General features: G+C 38.4%; 1 protein-coding gene across 2 annotated transcripts in view; it reads right to left on the bottom strand.

Annotated features, from left to right (window-relative positions):
• Nucleotides 1-26,423, bottom strand: part of CPSF100 (cleavage and polyadenylation specificity factor 100) — a 257,061-nt gene that overhangs the window by 73,832 nt on the left and 156,806 nt on the right. For both annotated transcript variants that reach the window (XR_016362048.1, XM_089819032.1), the window contains exon 13: nt 18,611-18,709. Coding sequence is in view for 1 of the 2 variants with exons in the window: in XM_089819032.1 (XP_089675158.1) it covers nt 18,611-18,709 (99 nt within the window). In the remaining variant the exon portion in view is untranslated. The remainder of the gene's footprint in view (nt 1-18,610; nt 18,710-26,423) is intronic.

Genomic DNA, 26,423 nt, shown 5'->3' with positions numbered 1-26,423 from the left:
TCCATTGAATCAAAAGTTCAAAACCTATATCAAAATAAAGACTCATAGTAGTCTATCTCCTACGAGTACACCTAAGACAGGTCATGGAAGACTGTAGAGTCTAGAGTCATCCTCTCTCCCTGTGTGAGTTTGAACCTTAGTGACATGCTCATCATGATCATCCTCATCCTCATAACCTGCATCATCAGAGTTGAATCCAACACTCTTGGCCTCAAGATCTTATACTGGGTCTCCTCGTGCTCTAGATTTCTCCACTGCCTCTGCCTCTCGCTCCACCTGATCAACCCACTCCCAGCTTCAATTTGACCTCAAATAGCCAAGATAGATTGTGGCAGATAACACTATCGAAGGCATGTTTAATCCTAAGATATGGGTAAGCTTGGAATTTTTTGAAAACCCCCAAAACCTAGAATCTGCATTTTAACTCCTGTGAAGCTAAAACCTATCTCAAACATCCTAACAATATTTATAAAAATATAACTTAAAGTATATGAAATAAAATAAACTTATACTTAACTGTTATATTTGTATATATCCTCCTACCCCTAAGCTGAAAAGAATATTATTTGTCATTGGCTGATGGCAGAGTATGACCAACAGGACTCGGCGAGTCCATGAAAACTCGCTCGAGACTCGGTCGAAACTAAGGCAAGAGGTCACTAGCCTCACGAAGGCTGCCTCCTCGAGTCCTATAACATTGCCCTCAACCCCCTTAGGCATCCTTATTAATAAAATTAACTTGGTTTTAAAAACAACTTTAAGTCATGTCTCCTAGGCATCACAGTACAAGCCCAAACTTCTTACTCTATTACAATAATAATATAAAGTACCATTATTATTCATTTATAACAATCAACTTAGGCAACACTACGCTATTTCCCGAATTATGCACAAAATCCAAACTTGGACACAAAATTGAATTCCCAGTAAAGCACTGTGATAAAAAATGTTGCCTAAATCTTGTTGGCCAACTAGCAATTCCCCCTTCAAAGTGGAGACTTGCTCTAAAAAATAGGAACCACCCTCCAAACATATGTAACTACTCAAAAAGGATCCTTCTTTGATTTGTGGTCCCCTAGGTGGTCATCCAATCAAGTGCCAAGTCTCCCTAAAAATAGGACACAACCCTAAAATGTAGGAACTATCTTCTAAGGCTCCAAAATGGCTCCCAACCCCCCTACAAAGCTCCATGACCCTCAGAATGAATCCCCTAACCATATTGTTGACCTATGGGAACTCAAATTATAACACTTTGCTCATCTCTTGTGTACTAGGAAGGGGACAATACATAAAATCATATTATATTAAAATAAATAGATTATAATGATCTTGAGGTGCAGACCAATTAGTTGAGTCGTTGAAAGACACAAATGGTCAATGCAAGTTCAAATATTGTCCAAATGAAAGATCCATTTTACCCAATGACACCTAAGGTGGGTCCTTTGCAAGTTATTGTGTGGCCCAAAGATAAGTCTTGTCTTATCTAGACTCAGCAGCAAGGTTGCAAGCCAAGTCACAAGGACATCCCTGAGATAAACTATAAAAAGAGATAATATAATAAAATATAAAATACTAATGATTTTCATTTTTTATTTTGAAATGAAACACTTTAAATTTTAAAAATTTTACATTACGAATTTAATATCTAAATTAAATTTTTTAATTCATCATATGCCAATATTATAAATTCATAAAAGAAATGAAAATTATATTTGATGTTAATTTGAAAATAAAATAATATTTTTGAACATTATAATAAAAAAGTAGCCTATATTAAGTTATAAAAAAAACCCATATGGGAGAGCACTTGTTTTGTGCACGAGAACCCTTCGACATCAAATTCCTCCTATGTCTCGCTTGACATGTGCTAAAACTAAATAATTATTGTCAAAATTGTAATAAAAATGCTCACTAGTTTTCCCTTGAATTTAAGGGAAAGAAAAATCGTTTTTACACAAATTTTAAGCTTCCTCGTGACCTGGCCTACAATCCCCATACGCAAATTATGACAAATTACCATGTCTATTTTTTGTGATTTTCACATCAATTAAGATTTTAGGGGTTCTTATTTCACCACCATTTAATGGTATTTTTTTAAAATTAAACTTGTAATTATTGTTGATGAAATGACCAAGGTAATGCAAAATATTGTTGACCAAGGTTGAAAGGTTAAATCTATATATTGGGGGACAAATTTGGTTTCCGCAATTTATTGGGCCCATTTCCTTCACAAGGGTGAAGACTCATTTCCTTCACATACTTGGAAAAGTTGTTGACCCTTGTGAAATGAGTCAGTAAATCTTAGAGTTTGAAGGATCAAGAAAGGGATGACTAAAAAATATAGCATAATATTTGCTCCTCTCATGCTTCAATGACAAGGGCAACTGATGGCAACACAATTGGAAGTTATTCTCTGAATAGAGAAACAATAGAGACAAATGCATCTTCTATTACGTAAGTATCAAAACAACTTTCTCAGTCGCACAAGAGACGACAAATTGGCAGCTCAAATTGCATTGGAAGACATTTTGATATGCAAGGTCAAGAAGTGGTTGATGTGGCACTTACATAGTTTGTTTATGGAAATGAAATGCCATTTGATGTTGCTCGTTCACCTATTTTTGATGGTCCTAGCTATTGATAATGAACCAAGAAGGTATGAGCCACTTGGGTCTAAAAAGCTCTACATTACTCCAATCAATATAGAAAATTTTCGACTAGAACAAGAAACAACACCATTAAAAAGAGTTTTGGCTATTGAGGGTTGTAGTATTGTGATGGATGGGTGGGCAGAAACTAGGAATCATCACCTACTCAATGTCATAATAACATGTAGCAAAGGGCCTTATCTTATGAAGGCAATTGACTGTACAAGGAAGAAAAGCATACTGATTTTATTTGTAACCAAAAATGTGACTGAATTAAGGAGGTGGGAGCATCACACGTGGTGTAAATCATTATTGATGCTGCCTCTATTTGTGAACCAGCAGGTTTGATGCTGAAAAAAAAGTATAGGCATATTTTTTAGACACCATGTTTGTATTCACTGAATAATGCAATATAATATATTGGTAAATTCTAGTGTATTTAAGATCTCATAGAAAAGGGCAGAAATAATTAGATGTTCATTTGTAACCATCACCAACACAACCAATATACCAAAAATTTGCTAGAGTGAAACTTTTGAAACCTATTGCTACATGGTTTGCATTTTATTTTATTCTTCTTGACTGCCTTTGTCAACTCAAAGGAGCTTTTTGTTCCACTATGGTTAGTGATGCATGGGCAGCTTGGAGACAATCTACATCGAATATTGTAGTTGAGGTAAGAAGCTTGGTTCTAAATGATTTCTTTTGGGCTGATGTTAGATTTGTTGTGAAGTTTATTGGGCCCATTGGTGAAATAATCAAATTTGCAGACTCGGAAAGGCCACGTTTAGGGGAGATCTATGAGGAAATGAATTCCACTTGTTAAATAATCAAGAAAATAACAAATGCTAGAGATCATTCTTTATATCCCTTGATAGATAAGCTAAGATAAGATACATTTATTAATGTCCAACAAGAGACCATGAAGATCTAAGGGACTGGAAAGATTACAATGAGGCAACAGCCAACAACGAGATAAGATAAGATAATGATATTAATGTCCAACAAAAGGCCAAAAAGAGGCCTATGGGACTGAAAGGATTACAACAGTGAAGCAAACACCAGCAGGAGCACCCAAAGGTGTTCGAAAAAAAATGAAAACAGCCAAACTAATAGCAACAAAGAACAGAGACACAGAAAATGTTAGGAGACTTTCTTGGGCGAGAAGAAATCTATCACTAAATGATACAAATGCCAATGTATAGAGGCACTATACTATCTTTGGCCTCTCCCAGAGGAGTGTCTCTGGTGCAAGAAGTCAGAATGGGGTCTAACACATCTGGAAAGCCCAGTAGACCGAATAGACCTAGAAGACATTCTCACACAACGAAACGGGGATAATGGTGTAAAGAAGGTAGTAATGAGTTGACTAGATGAGTGCCGGTGGGGAAGCAATGTCTGAATCGTGCTATCACAAAGCATGGCGGCCTCACGAAGATAAAGTGCAAGAGATCTCTAATCATAATAGCTGAAAAAGTAATGGAGAGAAAAGCACTCCCTGAACAGACAAAAGAATCTCAAATCTCATAGTAAATGGGACATTCAAAAAGGAAATGAGCCTCATTCTCCACCTCCCCTAATGTACAAAGCATACAGATTTGCTCCCCACTATCAATATGATGATCAGTCTGGGCCCGAAGATGGTGAGAACCAACTTTGAAAGAACCTAAAGAGATCCGCAGGGCATGAGACCATCGCCTAAAAGATAACTAGGACGAGCAATAATCCAATCAAAAATCTCTAAAAAGTGCTCCGCATAAAAAAGACATACGTAGACATAACCCGCCAGGAGGGTGAACCCAAGTAGTAGTAATGTAACGTCTATAGATAACAGGACAAACATGCTCATTAAGATTCTATCGAAAAGCGAGAAGATGAGTAGGGGCATCCAAAGAGAATTGAAAAGGAAGGAGACGATCAATGTCAATCTCAATCAGACTCAGCAAAGAGGAAACCTGCACATACCAACCACGCGCACAAGAACCAAACTCAGCATCCGCAATGGAAACAAAAGAGCAATAAGCTAAATAAGAGTAGCGGTTCCAGTCCCCAATAGTATCAGCAAACCCACGAAGATGATGAAGGAACCAATCCAAATCAAAAATGGCCGCGAGTCTGAAACGATGAACACCAAACTTAGCAAAAATGACACCGTGAGGAGTGAACCTGTAACATCTAATGATGCACCTCAAGAACAAAGTATGAACCTGCTCAATCAAGGCCCAGTCAGAGCTAAGAAGAGAAGGCCCCCAAATCACAGAACCATAAAGAACAGTTGGCCACACCAAAGCGTCTAAGAGGGATAGCTTAGACGAGGTATCTTGGAAGTGATGTTTGAAACATTGTTTCTCAAGCAAAGCAAGAGAACCCATACTCTTATTAACTCTGGGCTGAATAGCAAGTCTCATACTAAACCGCGGCCCAGAAAACATGACCCCAAAATATGTGTAAGATGAAGTGATCTCAATCTCTTGACCCTGAAAAATGAAGTGAAGATGAGAGGTCTTTAAACAATTTAAGACCATGACCCAAGCCTTACCCAAGTTAACCACAAGTTGTTCCTAATCACAAAATAAAGCCAAGCCATCAAGAAGTCTCTATAACCTGTCTGGAGAGGAAGCAAGGAGAACCACATCATCCGCAAAGAGAAGGATAGAGATCAGAACTTGAAGAAGAAAACATCTGTCCACCGGGAGTGGAGTGAAGACTTCAAGAGAAAGTACTCAAGCTCATCAATATATAACCCAAATAAAGTAGGAGAAAGAGGACACCCCTGCTTAACCCCAATGGTGCTATGGATTGAATCCAAGAAACACTCAGGAGTTTGGAATCTACCAACCACAGTCTCATACAATCTTATAAGAGCGATATGCAGCATCTCTGAAATACCAATCTCCCTAAGTCTCTCAAACAGAGCCACCCTAGGAACAAAATCGAAAGCTTTGCAAAAATCAACAAAGCAAGAGTAGACCTTCTTCGATCTGTGTCTGGCCTCCTCAATAATAGCCCATAATGTGAAGATATGATCCATAATCTAATAATTCGCCCGAAAACCAGCCTGCCCTCTAGCCCTACAACCTATCTTGTCGAGCTTCGCAAATAGCATAGCATTAAGAGCTATCAAATATAGTTTGGCAAAAGTGTGCCCAATCATGATGGTTCTGTAGTTCCTCGGATCTAAGACAATACCGGTCTTGCGAATCGGAAAAATCAGATGTCTAGACCAGGAGGTCAAAAACCTAGTGTGAATCACTCTATTAAAAAGAATAGAGAGATAGGAGCCGAAAACTGAGGCACCGAACTTGAAAAACTCAGCCTGGAAACCCTCCTCATCAGCAGCTCGACTACACTTCATAGATCTGATAGCCTCATTAATGTGGGAAGGGGTGAAAATGCAAACAAAAGGAGGCGAAGAGGGGTGAATGGAAGGCTGCCCAAGAATTTCATAAAGCCATGGTGTGCAAGATGAGGGAGCAAAAGTCGAGGGTGGAGGGCGGAGGCGTATGGGGGAAAGAGTGCGCAAAAGAGCTATGGATTGTGTATCAGCGCGGAGCAAAGATATTTACACTTAGAGGCAACAAAGTAATGCTTCTTCTAAAGAAAACGGAGATAAGACGACCAAATACTGGTAAAGTCAGTGGAGTTAGCCTCAAAAGTAGATCGCATAAAATGATGGAAAGATTTGTAGTCTGAATCGAACCACTGGTTCATAGGGCAGGTACTATGATGCTTGCTGTGAAGGAGCAAAGGGGGATGATGAGGAATGGAAAAAGTGGCAGACTTAAGGATAGCCGGCGCGAGCGAGTCAAACATGGAGGAGGCCTCGCATGAGTCCAAGAAGCACGAAGGACTAAGGAGTCTCGAGAGATGAGTGCAATAGAGCTCACAATCACCATTGAGAAAACAAAAGCGAATGGGCGAGCGAGCAATGATAGATGAATGATGAGGCGACATGAGAAAGGAGAGGCTAATAAGAGTACTGAGGAAAGCATGATCTGCCAGAGGAAGGCGCAAAATGGTAAAACTACGAATGCAAGGTATGAAGGAGGGGGAGGGACAAGCCAAGGCATAATCAATGACACTAGCACCATCACCATGAGGCCAACAAGTGAAAATCCCAAAACCAGGAATATAGGAGAGGTCATTCAAGATCACCAAGCCAAAAGACGCACAATGCCGCAACAAATGTCTGCCATAAACGGATAACGGCCCATGCACATCCACATAACACCTCTAAAGCCCTAAATAGGCAGGATCAATCTCAGTGGAGCATATGGAGTCCGAACTACAATCATAAAGTGGAGTCTGGAGTATTCTGGTTCTCGCATTAAAGTCCCTGAGTAAAATGATGTCCCCTAGAGCAGAAAACTGAGAAATGGTCTCACAAAGATTGATGAAAGGGTCTCCACCATTGATAGCATGAATAGCATAGTGAGAGGTCATCGGTGGAAAGTAGCAAGCAGCCAAATAAAGGTCTCTCTAATGGTGACACTCATGGTCAACACGGACCCATATAAATCTGGCAAACATATCCGAGTGTACAATAGAAGTGGTACTGAAAATATCATCTTTAATCAAACAAGCAACACCACCTGAGCCCCGTACACTACCAAAAACACGAACCTCATCACGACAAATAGATAACCACTGAAAACCAATAACACCTGGAAGAGGACGTGCGGGACTCTTGTGAGTCTCGGTTATGACAAGAATATTAGCGGTACCCACAGCATCCCAAAGAAGACCAGGTAATGACCATAAAGATCCAATACCATTCCAACAGTTAACAAGAAGGGAGCAAGTGGGGGTCTCCCCCTTGTTCGATTGTTGCTGGGACCGTCATTTGGCCTTGGGGGCATGTCTCTCTTCCCAACCACTAGGAGCAGAATCTCTAATAACTGCTTTCATGTTTCTGATAACTGCCAATTTACCATCTTGCCTCGCCTCAGCAACAATTCTGCGAGCCTGTTTGAGCTCTACAACTTGAGCCTTCATGAGATCTTCATCTAAGAAGATTTCAGAAGGAAGAGAAAATAGCTTCCTCTTAGCATGTAGAGCCCGGAGCCTATCAGCAAGTGAAAGGAATCTAATAAAAAGAACATCACCATGACCAAACCAGCACTGATCCACCGTGATGTCAATAAGACCAAGTTGGTCACAGAGAAAAGAGCATCCAGCTGCAAGAGGATCATGAGTAGAGAGAAGTCCACGAACCCACAAATTAAGCTCACAGACCCGTCTCATCCTTTCATCCTCGATCTTAACTTGTACCATTTTCTTAATATTAGCCAAAGGTTGAGAGTCTAAATTACTACAAAGACATGCCCATGACTTGACTTTTAGTTCGGTTTCAAATACAAGAGAGGAGTGCTTAGCTGTTATGATGGATTACTGTTCTTTGATGGAATCAAGTCCTTCCAGTTGTGAAATAATAGAGCTGATACTGATTTGCAGACCTGCTGTTTTCATAGTAAAAGTATCAGGAAAACTTTGGAATACAGCCACATTGGAGATTGTGACACTCTTCAGTTCAGAAATGGTTTCAGATAGAGAGGCAACCTGTTCCTTCAACTGGAAATTGTCTGATTCTAGTTTGGAGATCCTATCACATAGCCTATGATAGGTGATGAGCTGTTGTCCCTGGGTTGATCCTAAATCAACACTGTTCGCCATAATGAAACCACAAACCCAACCTAGAAAACCTAGTACTCACACAAAAACCGGCAAAGCACACCAAACCACCCTGGAAAATATGTAAGGAAGACAAGCAGATCGACCAAACGAGAGAGGTAGAGCACCCACGACACGCAGAAAAATACCCACGACTGGCAGACACACATGGTATGAGACTACGATGGGAAATCAAGCCAAAAGAAAAGCCCTCATGACTACAATCAAGGAAAGAAAAAGAACAAGGAATAAAAAGCTAGATACTCCTCACAAACAAGAAGTGATCTAAAACAGAAGCATACAATCCAAGGCAAGGGTGTGTTTCAGGTTGTCTCAGCAAGCCACTAGAGATAAAGTGATATTGTTGAGTGTGTCCTATGCGAGGTCTCACAGATCTAGTGTGGCTCGAGGGAATGTTGTGTGACTGCTTTGTCCCCTGAGTAAGAGACACTAGACTAAAAAAGGAGGTGATGAGCTGCTTAGAAATTTGTCTCGATGGGAACTTGTAATGTCCCCTTTTTAGCATTCATAGCATGATGTTGTCGTTAGCCTATTTCCCCACGGTCCCGTAGGCTAACCAGGACATTAAAGGGGCTTAGAGGCCATTTGGCCTAGCTAGTTTCAGTTGCAGGTCTTTTTGAGGGATTTTGAGGCAACTTTGGGCATACTTACTATTTATAGTAAGTCATCTTGGATATGGTCGAACATCCAGTGGTAGCGGTATGTCGATGGTAATTGTTTAAAATCGGCAAGAAGACTTGTTTATCATTGATAAGATTTGTTATGCATTGATAAAGCTATTTTATAAAGTTAAATTTAAATATTTAACTTTATTAATGCATAGACTATAGTTTTGGAAAATATTTAAATTAAAAGAGTCCCCTTTATTTTATAACACATTGGAGACATAAGTTACATAAAGGGAGTGATGTTTTATCCCACATTGAGAAAACGAAGGATTGAGCTCTTGTGAGAACACTATAAAAGAAAGGGAAGAGCTTCTTTTTAGTAGGCTTGGAAATATCAAAGAAATTGGAAAATTTTCTGGAGATTATGTCTCTATAGTTTGAAGGACGAAATCCCTTCAAGCTGGAAATCTTGACGCCATTGAAAGATATGGTCTTGAGATTCAACATAGTAGCAATCGGAAAAAGCAAAACCGAAAAAGCAGGTACAAAAAAGCAGTTCGAAAAAAAACAAAGCAGAAGGGGCAGCATTGAAGGAAATTATTACAGCCATCTACAACCAGATTTGAGGAGGGTTATTACAGTGGTATCAGAGCTTGCTTGCAAAGTGTTTGACGAAATGTCAAATAATTGAAGTATAAAGATTTTTGGTGTTTGAAGAAGTTATAACCTATTGGGGTTATTGCAGAACTAAAGCTACAAAGTGTCATCTAGAAGCTGCATGGCCTCCTAGAGATAAAGTGCAAGATATTGCTGATCTATGTATCTTAAAAAAAAAAAAGGAACCCACACTCTCTAAATAAGGAATAGAAACTCCTCCCTAATCTCATAGTAGATGGGGTAGCGGAAAACAAAATGGGTCTCAAATTCTGTCTCTCCAAGGGGGCAGATGTGGCATATCCTTTCCTCTCTGTCAATCTTGTGATCGGCATGAATGCATAGTCAATGCAAGCCTATTTAGAAGGACACCAAAGAGATGTAGAGAGCATGAGCGCAATAGTGAGTGAGGTAGCGAAGGCGGGCAATGACCCCATCCTCAATATCAATGAATTGTTGGGCATAGAAAGCCATCCTCGAGCAAGCCCCCCTGGAGGGTTACTCCATGTTCCGATAATATAGTGTCTATAAATGTTGAGTCCGCCATATTCATTCATCTCTTGTTGAGAAGGAAGGATATGACTGGGGCCCTCCAAAGAAAAGCGAAAGTGGGGAAGGTGATTCATCGCAATCCTAATTGAGCCAAGAAGAGCAAAGGCCTGACCGAACCAGCACCAAGCTCTCTCAATGAGAATAAAGCCTACCACTACATTAGAGGAGTAATAAGCCAAGAAAGAATATCTATGATGCCCCTTTGAAGAATCTACAAAGCTCTCCATCCCAAGCTTGGTAGGATAGGCCCCAAACTCGGCCAAGATGATATTGTGGGGGGTGGACCGATGACATCTAATGATGGCCCGAAGGAGGATCTAGACACCCTCAACCAAAGCCCAATCAAAATCCAAAAGAGAGCGGCCGTACACAATAGAGCCAAAATGAACAATCGACGCAACCAAAGAGTCCAAGAGGGACGTCTTGGTCGTGGTATCCTGAGAATGATATCTTAAGCATTGCCTCTCAAGCATAGCCAAGGAACCAAGCTCTTTATTAACCCGAAGCTGCATACCTGACCTTAACCTCGACTCTTTTAAAATACAAATACAAATACGTAGAAAACCAGAGAGTGCGAATAATAAAAATAAAAAGGAAACAAAGCTAGGGGAGTGCATATATAAGGAATGCAAAGGAAGGTGGACCTCCCAAGTGATAAGATGTTATGTCCCCAAGCCGGACCTAACTCATGTTGCTCCAAAACTCCCAATTAGAGTTGGACTTGTAATATTTCCTCTGAAATTATCTTAGATTTGTGTTGCTCCTCAATGACTTAGATTGTAATGACTATTATTTTTGGTTTTCTCAATTGGATATGGTTATATCACTGACTCGTAAGGCTAAGAAGATCAATAAATGAGATCACCAAATTGTTCTACTGATAAGGAATGGCTTTATTATAGATTCTGAAACTTAATTTCTTGTTCTCAGGCAAGCATTTTGATATATATACGTACTCATCTGAAACTGAAGGATTTTAGTAATATCACAATGACATGATTTCTGATTAGAATACTTATGTGTTCAACACAAAGGATTTGGCTGCTCCCCTTGACTAAATGATAAAAGAAATGGGTAGAAGAAACTAATGAAGAACAATTCATTCTGAACTTCCACTTTATCCCTTTCTCCTTTTGATCTGTTCTGATATGTTTATGGTTTTTATACTAAATTGTGAACATATGAGAGGATATCTTCTGATTAATGTCTTAAGGTCTTTCAATAATGACTAAAGAAAACAATGTCTGATTTGTTTCTAGAATTACTACTTGCTGTGATATCGTATCTTGATTAATATTAATGTTTTAAGTGTCTATAATGAATCCTCAAATTTAATTGGCTCAAAATGCTGACTGGAAGTCAGAAGTCAATGCTGTTTGATGGTGTAAAGGTGGATGGAAAAGTAGAACTGCTGACTTAGTCTTAAGAAGATGCTCATTCAATATTAATGCTGAACGTACTTTCCAAAAATGATGATCGATTATTTTGCTATTGTTGTCAGTAAATATATAGTGTAGCCAATGGGTAGAATAGTATCCGAACGGCGCATGACGCTTGAGTCAACCCTTCGGGAAGGTATGTGTACATTGTTCGAAATGGACTTGGAATCATCGTTGCAATCATTGTATTCGGATTGTAAGCATTGAGTGTATATTGCATATATGAATAAAGTCTCTGTTCTATGTTGTATCGTGCTATACTACATGAGTTAAGTATCTTTACCCTATACGGTAAACATTTGGCGCCCTTGCCAGACGAACCTGGAATGAAGGAATGTTATAAAGATTAATGTTGAATTTGCTTAACAAGGATAGGAATAAGGTAAAAGACAAGAATGAAATACGTAGAGTACAAGAAGTTTTAATTTTAGCACAACAAGCAGAGCATAGATAGAAGCTTCAGCAGATTGCCAACAAATACAGAAGGGGTGAAGGGGCACAGACAGAGGGAGTGCACTCACCTAGTAGGCCGAGGAGTACAGAGAAATTGTTGGAGGAGACTCAACAACGATTGAATTTGGTGGAAGAAACAAAGGAGGAGTTCATTAACCTATATACACCGAGGGTAGAGTAGCCGAACGGAAGGGAACCAACTGCATGGCTCAAACTGTTGAGGGAGCACAAGCATGGAGTAAACTAATCGTTCTCAATACACCCGACAAAACGATATAGGAAGAGAATCGAACAACTTCGCTTGAGGAAGATCTTTTCTCACGAAGTAACGGGATTGTTGGAAGTAGGACGGTTGTCCGAAGCAACGCGATTGCACAGAACAACGCAGGTGTGCAAAACAGCACAGGTGTTGTGCAGAACAGTGTGGGTGCGCAAAACAGCACAGGTATTGTGCAGAGCAACACAGGTGCTCAAAACAACACGAGTACTCGGAACAGCACGGGTGCTTAGAACAGCGTAGGTCCTCAGCAAGTACCTAGGAATCAAAAGAAAGTAGCGATGGCAGGTCCCAAAGAAAAACTACCGAAGTTTAATGGTGATGGAACTATAGATCCAATCAGACATTGCAAGACGTGCAAAACCATATGGACAACAAATGGCGTGATGGACGAGGACTGTTGGGTCAGACAGTTCCTAGCAACCCTACAGGGTGTGGAATTGATTGGTTTTCAGAGGCAGACCCTTAGAAACTGATTACATGGACGGATGTTAGAAAAGAGTTCATAGCAAAGTTCCGCTCGCTACGGGGCGATAATGAAATAGTAGTAGAGATATATAGCACCAAGCAAGGAAAGAATGAAACAATCCAGGCCTATCCCAAATGGCTGAAAGAGCTGGTTGGGAAGATGGAAAGTAACCCAACAAATGGATTGAAGAAACGATGGTTTGTGGAGGCGCTGGGACCAGCTCTGAAAAAGAACATGAAGATTGTACCACCTGCATCATACTCCAATGCGTATAATCGTGCGATGGATCTAGAAAGCGAGCAGAAGACAAGTAAGAAGAAAAAGCATAAGTCATCGGACTTAGACAATTCATCCTCTGAAAGTAGCAGTAGTGACAAGTAATCGAACAAGAAGGTTCGAGAGTTATAGAAAGATATGCTTCAAAGGATGAAAGTATTTAAGAATTTGAAAAAGAATCCAGACACAGTAAAGGGAGAACTGTGGTGCACAAGCTATAAAGAAGATCGCCATACAAAGGGCTCATGCCTGAAGAAACAGTTTTGTGACATCTGCCAGGTTCTGAGACATTCCCTAAAGGAATGTCCATTTAACATGAAATCAAAAGGACACCAGCAAGTGTTACTAACGCAAGAGGTGTCCACCAGAAACAACATAAGCAATGATGCAACTTCGGGAGGATATCGCAATAATAATATGCGTGGAAGGGGTGGCAATAACAACAACAGTAATAATGGAGGCTGGAGTCGAACACAGTACAATGTGAGTGGATGGCCGATGATTCAGTGTCGTGCGTGCAATCTCTGGGGCCACTTCACTAGAGAGTTTACTACGAAAGAGACACCGCAGCTACTATGCAGATGGGGTGGTCCAGGGGACCACGAAGATTCAAAATGCCCAAAGCAAGGCGTAAATCTATTAAGCATTGAAACGTGTGATGAGAAGGTACTAGCAATCACACGAGAGCAGGTGAAGAAAGCGAAATACCCAGATGCAGAAGAAGAGGAGAAGCAATAAAATGCACAAATAGAGATAGAAAGGCAGATGAAAACAGGGAAATCACAAGTCAAAGGCACTACTGAAACTTTGAAAAAGAACTTGACAAAAGAGAACATGATGAGGTAGATAATGCAAACAAAAGTTCCTATTAAATTAAATGACCTTCTCACAATTCCACAGTTGTGAACGGCTATTATGAATATGATGCTCCTTGCAACAATGATGGAGGAAATAGGAAGGGAAAGTAATGGAACAACGGCAGCAAACTCGATGCTACTGGCACTTATGATAGGAAGGCATCCGGTAGTAGTAGAGATGGGCATTTTGGGCACTATGCTGACAAATAGAATTGTACACAGAGGATCAAGTGTAAACGTGCTACCGGAAGATATTTCGAAAAAGCTAGAGCAACCCACGCTGTGGCCACCTACTTTCCAGTTACTCACAATAGATCAACATGGGATAAAACCATTGGGAACTCTAATGGCACAGCCGGTAACGATTGGGACACAACTATTTTTACTAGATTTTGTGGTCATCCCATTGAGGACAAGAGGGTACGACGCCATCCTTGGACGGGGGTGGTTGGTGCAAGCAAAGGTTAAACATGATTGGAAACGGAACACCCTATCCATGGAGGGCAGACACAGAAGATTCATAATTGACTTCCATACACAAATGGTAGGGGAAGAGGCTACATCATCAAACTCACAAGGTGAAAGCGAGAGTGATGACAAAGGAAAAAAGAAGATGGAACCAAATGAAGAAGGGTTGTTGAGATTGGAAGGAGGGTTGATTGATGACGACCTAGATTCGATGAACGGATTGCAACATTGGCAGGTGGAGGATTACAAGCCTGTTCCGAGCTGTAATATGTTAAGGGTCGACGAAGGTGAAAAAGAAGAGAAGGAATACAGAGAAGCGGAAGAAAGAAAGGCAGTTATGGCTAAACCTGAATGGAAGAACATACCGTACGAACCCAGCAAAAGGAAAGATTCCACCATACGGCACATGGTGAACGGACCGCGCAAAAAGAAAAGGTTACATCGCACCACAGATTTAGCAGAAAGGTGCTGGCAGCAAGGAAAACACATCGTACAGTTTGCACACGAAACAAAGTGTAAGGACTTAATAAAAATTGTAGTTGTACGGAGTGAAGGTTCCAGAATCAAGAATATAGTTATTGACGGCAAGGAGTGGCAGCCGATGGAATTCATGGTATGGGCCACGAAGGTTACACAGAACAGGCAAAAGGCATGGCACGACAAACACTTGAACAAATTTCATTCAGGACAACTAGTGTTGGAGTATAATGGGCTCAACGAGGTCGGACAAGGCAAATTTAAAATAAAGTGGGTCAAGCCATATAAGATACGAGAAGTTGGCAATAATGGGGAATTCAAGTTATGGATGCTAGACAAGAAAGAAATACCAGATGTAGTGAATAGGTCGAAGTTAAAAATATATCATGAAAGAAAAGTTACCCCGCCAATGAATAACTGAGAAAAGAACAACTACATATCTGTAAATACTGCACATATGTAAGATAAGTAAAGGTACATAAAAGACAAAGTTGAACAAAAATTTTCAGTGCCACTGCGAAGTAATAAAGTAATAAAAGATCAGTGTAAAAAGAGTACAGAAGTAATAAATTGGAAACATAATTGTTAAATTAAACGAACTAGTCACCACCATACAGTGGTCAATAACAAAAATAGTGGAAAGTTTGTTCTGCACGGCATTGGGGAGCAGGATAAAAACCATGTAAGACGTACGACTAGTAAAATATTGAAACGTACGGTCTGTACGGAACATGCATAGATATTAGTAACCATACGGCTAAAGGAGGTAACACTAAAGCACATGAACAAAAGTATAAAAGACCTACGGTGTACGGCAATAAGAAAGGCAAAATAAGAGACCATATGCTGGACGATGATTAGAAAAGAGATAGAAAACGAAGACCGTATGGTAGTAAGAAGACTACAAGGGCCATACGATGGATGATAAAGGGAATCACAAGGGAGCACTATAAAGACCTTATGGTGTACAGTAAAAGATTGGGGATGGAAAGTGACGACCATACGATGAAGGAGAGTCTGAGGCAAACAAAAAAAGAACCATACGCCATACGGTGAAAGACAGCAATAAAGAGAAAGCCATACGTGCGATTCAAGCAAAGAAGTAAACTACCGTACGGCTGTTCGTACGACCAACTTGGGCAAGAGTAAAGGACAAACCATACGGCTGCGAAGAAATGTTGTACGGCAAAAACAATAGTAAAAGCCACAAGTACCGTACGGGAATAAAGAAGAAAATAGAAGGAAAAAAGGGGGAGAAAGTAAGGAGTGTACGGCCAAGTCATAAAATAAAGGAGCCATTTTCAAACACCAAAACAAGGAGCCACATTGTTGCACAGCTAAGACAATCACAAGAGGAGTTGTACTCTCCATAAGCCATACAACAAAGAGGATCGGCAGGGCAAAAGTCGTTCACAGAGATTTGAAGGAGGGTCGTACAGATCTGTATAGATGCTAAGGTAGGAGAGGAATTTTTGTAACAAGTTTGTATGGGGAAGCACTAAGTAGTACAGAAAGGAATCGGAGAAGCCATAGCAATAAAGTAACCCTCTACAGGCCGTACCAGTGCATTCAAGCAACAGAAGCCGTATACCCTCAGGAAACGTAGCTACACATTGGAAGAAAGCAATTGTACCAAGAGGAAGGAGCCGTACTCTTCAGGAAGCAGGTGCACTAAAAAAAAACAACAAATCAAAACAATTGAGAATGGAAAACGTATGATACCAAAGGGAACGGAAAGACATAAAAAGGTAGTAAAACATATGCGGTTAGCTGAAAGAGTACGGAATTGGAAGAAAATCACAAAAATGGTGTGTTCCATGGACTTTTGTGTGGGTTTCACAAGGAGCGCGCCTGGGGCTCTACTCCAAGACCCCGCAGGGGCGCTACCGCTCGACCCCACTGGGGGAGATGCCCCCTAGACCCCCAGTCAATTCAGTTATCAGTCGTGGAAAGTGTGACCAGTTGATGAAACCTGGAGCTGTTGCAGGCATGGAGTGTCTCTGCGCCAGAGAGAGCACTGGAGCAAGCCTTTCGAGAGGGGTGATATGCTTTGAGGCACTCGGAGTAGGTGTTTGACGGGAGGCTGTCTTGGTGGATGCACAAAGAGCTCAAGAGGAGCTGATCATCCAGTTGGAGAGAATAGAGTGACACTTGGCTCAGTGTACCCAGGCGTTGGAAGTAGAGAAGGCGGCACAAATGGCTATCAAGGTCAGATTGACTAAGGTGACAATATTGTGTTAGCAAAGGCTATAGATGCAATGTGTTTTGGGAGACCAGTTTGGTGTAGGCACAGGACGAATGTGAAAGTGGTGTGATGGAAACAAATCTATAATTAGTCACAATCAATGTATTCTATTTTGTTAATATGTCTCGGATATTTTACAATTGTCGTCCAAAGATGACTTTACTTTTTGGGGGGGATGATGTTGTCAGTAAAATCTATAGTGTAGCCGACAAGTAGAATAGCATCCGAACGGCTGTGTGACGCTTAAGTCACCCCTTCGGGAAGGTATATGTACATCGTCCAAAATGGACTTCGAATCATCATTACAATCACTACATTTGGATTGTAAGCATTGAGTGTATATTGCATATATGAATAAAGTATATGTTCTGTATTGTATCGTGCTATACTACATGCGTTAAGTATCTTTACTCTGTACAATAAACAGCTAACTATATCTATAAACTATTGACTTTGTTATCTATAGTAAAATTATTGAGGTTATCAAATGTAAACTACTAAACTGCTGATTGTCACATTGGAAGTGTAACTCCAAGGATATCAATGCACCTCAATATCTAGATTCCAAATACGGTAATTTTGTCTCCTTTAGAGGAGAATAAGTCACAATCACCAACTCCTAAACAAGCCTACATATTCAAGCATAACTAGGTGTAGCAAAGGGCATCATAAACTAATACAACTGATCAGAAACCTACACCAATGAGAAAGCAAAGGCCATATCCCTTTGGAGATAATTCACCTTTTTTAGTAATTTGACATTAAAATAAATAAGGTCATAATAAAACATATAGGAAGAGGATACAAGTAAATAATCATGTTATTTTGCCAATGACAACCATCTCAATAGAGTTAAAAGATTCCAAAGTAATTACTACTACCACAAACAAACATTTTAACCAATGTTCCTAGAGATGAACTCATTTGTTCAATTCATATTTCAACTTATTACAACAAGAAATGACTTCATGTGTGCTTTCACTCAATAGATAGCTTCTTTCAGGAAAAAAATCATAAACCAGAAAAAGCGTTTTACTAACCCATCTTAGGGAAGAGAAACAAAATGTAACACCAGCACTACGGTATGTCGGGAGGAGTTTCCAGGATTATGAAATGATGTTATAGTATGACATACCAAATTGAAATACTTTAACATAAAAAAATCACAACACTAACACGAACCATTGAATATTTTACATAGTAACATGGTACATACCCAATAGTAACATACAAAAATCAAAAAGTATTTCACATTCCTGTCACGGCAGCAACATGGTGGAGCTGAGGGACTCCAAGTTTCCCATCCAGGAACCTCTCGGGGACGGGTACTTAAGAGGATTTTTTTTTTTTTTTTTTTGTTGGGGAGGGGGGCTTGAGAGTTTGCGGGTTTCATTGTTGAAAAATTACGCAAGTTGAAGAGGCTACAACTGTTTAACATCTTCATAAACAAGCAAAAGCATTTTAAAAACCCATCTTATGGAAGAGAAAATACATACAAGCTTGAGGGGTGAGACATGTTGTATAATTGACTTGATGGAGCGCCCATCAGAACGGCCCTCAAAATCCATATAAGTCAAACAACATTTGACATGAACCTGTCATAAGTTAAACAAAACAAGGGAGGAATTGAGAAGTCAATAGCTGATTATGGAAAACAACATCCAAAAAAATCATTTATATCTAATGCAGATTATAGGCTTTGTGAAACATAGAACAGAGAGAAATTAAAATAGCTAGTAAACGATGTGACTGTGGAAATGCACATTTAGCAAAAATGTTAACATCTGAAATTTAAATATTCTTGCAAGAAGATATAATAAACATTTTAAGTTTTAAAACAAGTAACGTACTTTTATTTTACATTTATTTCTATTTATCCAAACCATCTTATGTACTAAATAAAATCTAATAAAACACTTCTTATTACTAGTAATTTCAAGCACTTATATTTTAATATACTCTTGAAATTGCATAACGGTAGACAGCTGTGGGTGACCCAAAAGCTCACATAAATCACTGAAAATATTTTATCATTTAACTTAAGACTCGGGAAAGTGTAACAAGATATGCCTAGGAAAACAAAACAAGAATCTCCTCTATACTCTCAAGAGGATCGCGAAAATTAAAAATTACTTAAGGTCAAAAGTGTAAGTGATAAATCACTGACCTCAACATTTTTTTATAAATAAAACACTTAAAAGATGCATCCTAAGAACATGACATATAAATCATGTGTGCACAATATATAGTCCACAATTTAGTGCTGTTGTGATTGCTACGGTTAATTGTATTTATAAGTCAATTAAAAATTTATATTATTTTGAGATAGTGGGAATTGCTTTCCTTCCAAGTCTTACAAAGCTATAAAGAAGCTTTCTTAAATATCCCCGCAACTTATGTTCAAACTATGTTGCAAGCGGATAAATTGCTAGGGAACACATACAAGCCAAATTAATTGGTTTCTAATATGTGCACCTCTAAACAGTCCACCATCAATGTATTGACTAATCTGTTTGGAAAAGCTTGACCCTCGCTCATTTTTAAAAGTTCATGTCTCCCACAAACATGTCATCACTTGACCTCTTCCTTGTAAGAATCTCCATTACTATATGCATCCCCTTTTTCAAGAAGCACTCCTGTTGATGCAGAAGCATCTACGAAGGGGAACTGTTAATCCTACAAAAATCCCAATTTTGTAGGACTAGTACAAATTGTTGGTTGGTAATGTAATAATGAGAAGCATTAGACACCAAGAAAGGAAATATGAAAGGAACAGACAAAAGAAACAATGCACTGGAAGAATGAAGGAAGTTCTTTTCAGTTTATTAATGATTAAGATAGTAGAAGAAAAATGAGGAATAGACACTAAATATAGAGCACAGCACTGCATGAAAAATGAAGAAGAGAAAAGAACATGAAGAGGCTGTTGATATTTTGATAAAAATGGAAGTATACACCACAAACAAAAAATAGACAACACAATATACACCACTCTGAGGGAGAAAAATCCAGCCACAAAATATGTGCCTTTATTGATAAATATTCAGAAGTCTGATATTACAAAGCACACAAAAATTGTCACTAGAAATGAAAAGCAATAACAACTTGTTATTCACAGTCCATAATCAGTCTCAAAGACAATAGCATATATGATCTCAGTATAACAAGAAACATCCCATCTAGGTACACTTTTCCCAGCTAAAATGTACTCTTGGGAGGACAAAACGTCAAGAAGAAGAAAGAATATCATGGTGCACATGAAGGGACAGACTCTTCATGCTCTTTGACAATGACGTGTCTATCGATGCCAATCCAGTGGCGTCAGAACTCATGGATCTTTATTGACTTCAAGTGAGTGAAAATATAAAATATTAAAACCACATCAATGTCCTGAACCAACGGAGTAGATGCAAACATAACCACTGACAATAATAGAGATGACTGGCTGACAAGAACAAACGTCTCCAGAAAAAATAAATAATCACTTAAATGAAATGACAACAGCAGAGTAGGAATAAAAGAACACTTTATGACTGTTGATATTCGATAGCTTCAGTCAGATTAACCTATTATATCAGATATAATAAAGTGCATGTGTGTGTGTGTGTGTGTGTTCTTTATATTTGAGATATAAGGTTATTGTTATATGAGAAAAATTAATATAATATATGTATGATTAAATTTGTTATCATATTAATTATCTGATTATGAATAGACATGTCCCATGAAGGGACACGTCTATTCATGGCCTTTTCTCCATATATAAATCTAAGAGGATGTTACATTTGGAACACAAATACCTAATAAGGCAGTGCTTAATACATTTGCAGCAGATCCATGAAAATCAACAATGATGAAAGAGCAAACATCATCTCCATCTTAGCTAGGGAGGTATCTTTTCCAAAATCCATGTCATGGAATCTCTCGACATGAAACCACAATGGCTAGACCCATTTGTGGAAGAGATTGTTATCATGGAATCTCTCAATATGAGTAAACTTTGTTGAGATGGATTCACTAGTGATAATGTCGCAGTCAAGAGGACTGTGATTCATGAATATACCTTGTGACTGTGTAATTCTAATGGGCCTAACCCCAATGTACATCATGAGGAAGTGACAACTTCCAATTATGTCACTTGTATTTCCAAAAGTTACTGTAAGGTGACAATCTTACAATAGCTTATATTATGAGATCAAGCAAATTGACTATATGGTGTGTTGGTTCCCAAAACCGTAGATTGGAAATCCAAGAGCCTGCCACTTTTCCGATAGGACTTCTCAATCAGTTCTGGCCAACGAACGGAAATCGCTTAGATTCCCCTGCACTTCGGGCTCCACTACACCCAGGCGGGTAAACCTTCACCTTGAACACTGACCACTCAATTCAAGGGTTTTCTATAGCGAATTTAAACTTTGCGAGCTCCTCAATTGGCAAGGCCCTTGAACTCGGTTAGAATGAAACTGAAATGTTGGATAATGGTTAAATGTTTTGAACAATTGAATAATAATAAATTTGATGCTTGCACGAGGAATATGTAGTTTTTTGACTTCAATAAAAAGACCAGTGCCTTTGTTCATCTGGGCGATAGAGTCAACTTCAGAGAATTTTTACATACAACTTCATAATGTTCAATGCACTTATACTGCCAATAATTTTAATAATCCAAATGCGACAGATCAATTATAATGCAATCTTAAATTAGTCCAGATTGAATTTTAACTCTGCAAGGAGACAAACTAGACATAGATACGGAAACAGTTTAATATTTCACGACATCTATGATGATCAAATCTAAAATGCTAATTGACTATGTCCACTTATCTGATATCAAAATTATATGCAGAATTTCAAAAGATAATTACAAAGGACAATTCACCTATAGTTTAAATCTCCACACCATTTATAAATAAACAAAAAGACATTTTATTTTATTTAAATAAAATAAAATAATGGAATCTATATTACAATGCCATATTAGACCCTTATTCCTCTTTACAAATATATATAAAAATGCTTCTTCTCAATATCTGGATCTGTCAATCTGTCCCCTAATATTTCACTATTTATATTTTTATATCTAAAGAAATGTGACTTTTCAAACTCAAAAGTCATTTCTTTTTTAAAAATAAATTGCACCCTTTCATTTAATCACGCCATATACTAACGTGATTAATTTTTTGGTTATCATCGTGGCTTTCCATTGATGTGCAAAATGATATCTTCTAATTCCATAATTCGATAATCTCTTAGTAAGTTTTAATGTTCCATATTGCTTGTCGGGCTCCTCCTAAATAGATGTTTTAATTATGCCGGATGTCGGGAGATAGATTTCAAATGCACCTAAAAATTCCAATGCTTCTATCTTGCCGTTTCAATACATTTGTCTTTTAATTGAGCTGGGAATCAGGCCATGTTGTAGATGGTATGATTTATATCTGTATATGATTTTGAAACAACTTCTCACGAAAGACAACTCTTTCGAACACAGGTTTCTCTTATGATCACAAACATATTATTGTTTAACGGAGTATCTGCGATGGAAGGCTTCTGATGACTATGTATTATCGCTTACATATTCCATTCGTATCATATCCTTAGAGGCTAATTTCCCTCTCATTGCATATTTCTTGGACCTGCAACAAATACGGGGTATTTATAATTAATCTGAATCATGCATATCCTATCTTCGTATATTATCTTTCTGGTGCATGCCATTTTAGATAGCATTGTGTGGTAGTGCTGCCATTAATAGAGGCTCTAATACAGTAGTTCTACATTCAAATGGTTTTCAACTACAATGCTCTCCGCTTATAATGATGCCTCAGATGTTGTCATAAATAATAATCATGAAAGCTAAACCATCTTCTACTATTGAAAGCAAGTACCATGGGTGCCAATTCACCCACACGATCTTGGAAATTCCATAACAATGACTCTCGCCTAGCAGTATAAATAAAAAGATAACCAGGGCTATTGGCCTCAAGAAGTGTATTTTGAATCGATGTAGATGCTCCTTATTATTCTCTCATATGCTCCAATAAATTCATATGTAGCCATCTGTTATAAATATTTGAAAAGCATGATCTGAATTGTATACTCTTGGCTTATTATCAACTTAGCTTCCACTAGTAGTGACTTACAACATTCTTTCCTTTAAAAAGTTTCAATGATAATACTCTGGCCCCAAACTTATTGATTCTGTCATAGTATTTATAATTTTAAACTCAAACCTTTATAATACTCATATGGATTTCAGAAACAGTTCTGATCAAGCCCATATTTGAATGAATCAATTGGCCAAAAAGTAATATGATGCCCTACTGTGATGATTCTTGTAGACAGAGACCATATATAAAACATCAGACTTTGCTGCTATGCTCTTAAATCGAGAAAAACTCCTCATAATGTGCAATGACATCATCAACTAAAAATCTCAGTTCGTTATCCCCTGTATGTGAGTTTACTATAGATCTCAGATCATTTGCCTGCTTATGATGTTCATCCAACCAACGTGCATACTCCATATCAAAGGCTAAAGCTCCTATAGCAAGATATGCATCATATAATCATGATTCTCCAGCATTCTCTCGATTAGTTTACTATTCCAATCATAATTAGTGGGTAAGATCTGAGGATTTTCCCTTTGTCTTGGTGTTTGGAGCTCTAAAATTTGCCAAAATTTAGGGTTCCATCATGGTGAATGCCTTGCCTCTCAACATTCTGAAAGGCCATCACTAAAAGAGTATTTGGCGTATATCATTGATATTCTGGAGACCAATACTCTTGATATCAAATGTGATATAAAAAACTTTTGAGTACTAAGGGAATATCATTGATATTCTAGGAGACCAATACTATTGATATCAGCTGTAATATCAAACCTTATTTTGAGTACTTGGTGAATATCATTGATATTTAGGGAGACCAATACTCTTGATATCAAAACCTTTTTGACTACTTGGTGAATATCACTAATATTCTGGGAGACCAATACTCATGATATTGAATGCAATATCAAATGTTGGTAATCTTCTGAGATATCGAACGAAATATCCTCAAAAGTGTTATTTGTAATAGTATGCTAAAATAATATTTATTCTTATGTGTTTATCCATTTAAGGTAAGAGGGAGTGTTGATGTTTGATAGCTTCATTCCGAGAAACATATTACATATAAGATATAATATGTATATATGTGTCTGTGTGTTCTTTATATTTGAGATATAAGGTTATTGTTATACGGGAGAAATTAATATAATATATATATATGATTAAACTTGATATCATATTAATTATTTGATTAATGAATAGACATGTCCCATGAAGGGACATGTCTATTCATGGCCTATTCTCTATATATAAATCTCAGAGAAAGTTGCATTTCGAACACACATACCTAATAAGGCAGTGCTTAGTACATTTGCACCAGATCTATGAAAATCAACAATGATGAAAGGACAAACAATATCTCCATCTTAGCTAGGGAGGTATATGGAATCTCTCAACATGAAACCACAATGACTAGACCCACTTGTGTAAAAGATTTTTATCATGGAATCTCTCAATATGATAACGTCATCGAATCACTCAACATGACATCGACCATGCTTTTGAGAGATGTGCTAAAATACATCTTTCATTGAGACAAAGAACTATGAGGTGAGAGCCCTTGAGATATATTCCTCTTTCCACTCATGGAGTAGCCATGAAGGACAGCATGTTGAGAGATTACACCACAACATCATGTTACGTGATTCTATCAGAAAAGCATATAAGTTAAAAGTAATGATGCTTCTCCACCTGAACCACAGACACGACACTAAATGGTCTATTAGCATAATCTTTTTACAAAAAAGCTTACATATATACCAATTATTTTTTGAGACACATTCTTACAATGCACTAAAATTAGCTTTACAATATTTGGGCATGTTAGACTTCAATGATACAAGAATATGTCTAGCACATACAAAGATCCTTCAAACTTTTAGGCATATTTAAACCCAAACATCCAAACCAAGTGAATCCCTGATATATTACAACTAGAATGAGTAGGGCAAGTTGTTTAAACAAAATAGAAATTAAGACTAAAAGGGACAAATAAACAAACCTCTTTTTGGCCACATTTAAAGTCCCTACATTGGGACACACCTAATCATTGTTTTTTACCTCATAAATTCCTTCATTGATTATAGGGCCTAGTATTACAATGATGTAATTAAAGTTAGTTAGTTTGCGGTTGGGTTGTTTGGTAGCGATGGGATTCGCCAGTTGGTTTTCCTAACCAACTGAACTCTATTTAAAACCATTGGAACTTCAATGATGTATATTTGTTTTTAAGTAATCAATAAAATATATTGGTTTTTCCCTCACCAACCTTGGTACTTATGATATTGCTTCAAAATACCTTGTTGATTCTAGTATATTGAAATACATGCTTTATTATTTTTGGTTAATATCCATTCTACATTTTGGCGTTGTTGCTTAAGTTTGCTCTGGGAGGTCACATATTAGACGAAAGGAGCAATGGGTAGACCATTCTCTCCATGGATACAAGTAACAAATTGTGACAGAGAAGAGAAGGAAATCACAAAGGATCGAGTGACAGGAGATCTAGTGGTAACTTGGAAAGTCTTTGTCAACCAGTGTGTGCAAAGGGAAGCCTAAGAGAGAGTGGTTCCAGAAAGCATAGTACAATACAAACCTTTGGTGCCACCAATGGTGTACGACCTTTTTGGACAAATTCCTCAAGTACTGGCAAGAAACTTGGTAGGTGTGGAGGAAGAAAGAGTGGAACTGCAAAGAGAGCAGAAAAGGCAACAAGTGCACCAACAATTAACTAAAAGTACACGAGAGCTTCAGGAGAGAAAAAATCCAAGGAAGAAAAACAAGAAAGAAAATAATTCATGCCCCTACTTCCAAACAAAGACCTAAGGTGAGTGCAAGACAAAGAAACTATGGGCAAATCCTATGGAATAAGGAATAGGAACAAAGACATCACCACTTATATTTTAACTCGTTAATCAATTCCAAGATGCAAATCAACCTAGAAAATTTAATTGAAAATTCAATAAAGGGCACTGCAAATTGGTAATCTCAGAAGAATGGGGAAGGAAGAAGGGGTGCACGGATCGGGAGAGCTCGGCATGTAGGGAACACCGTTATACTCAACAACAAAGCTCTATTCATGGAGAGGAGTGAGGGGAGGACAAGTCTCAACACTGAGCACCCAAGAATCCCTCTCGGCAGGAGGGACCACATTCCCGATTGAAGGGGAATCCCTCCCAGCAGGAGGGAACACATTCCC

The sequence above is a fragment of the Cupressus sempervirens genome, chromosome 3 (assembly GCF_028749045.1).
Source record: "Cupressus sempervirens isolate cs-2001-9-10 chromosome 3, ASM2874904v1, whole genome shotgun sequence".
In the NCBI taxonomy this organism is placed as follows: Eukaryota; Viridiplantae; Streptophyta; class Pinopsida; order Cupressales; family Cupressaceae; genus Cupressus; species Cupressus sempervirens.
Note: the sequence above shows the minus strand (reverse complement) of the source record. Positions and strands in the feature narration are given on the sequence as shown.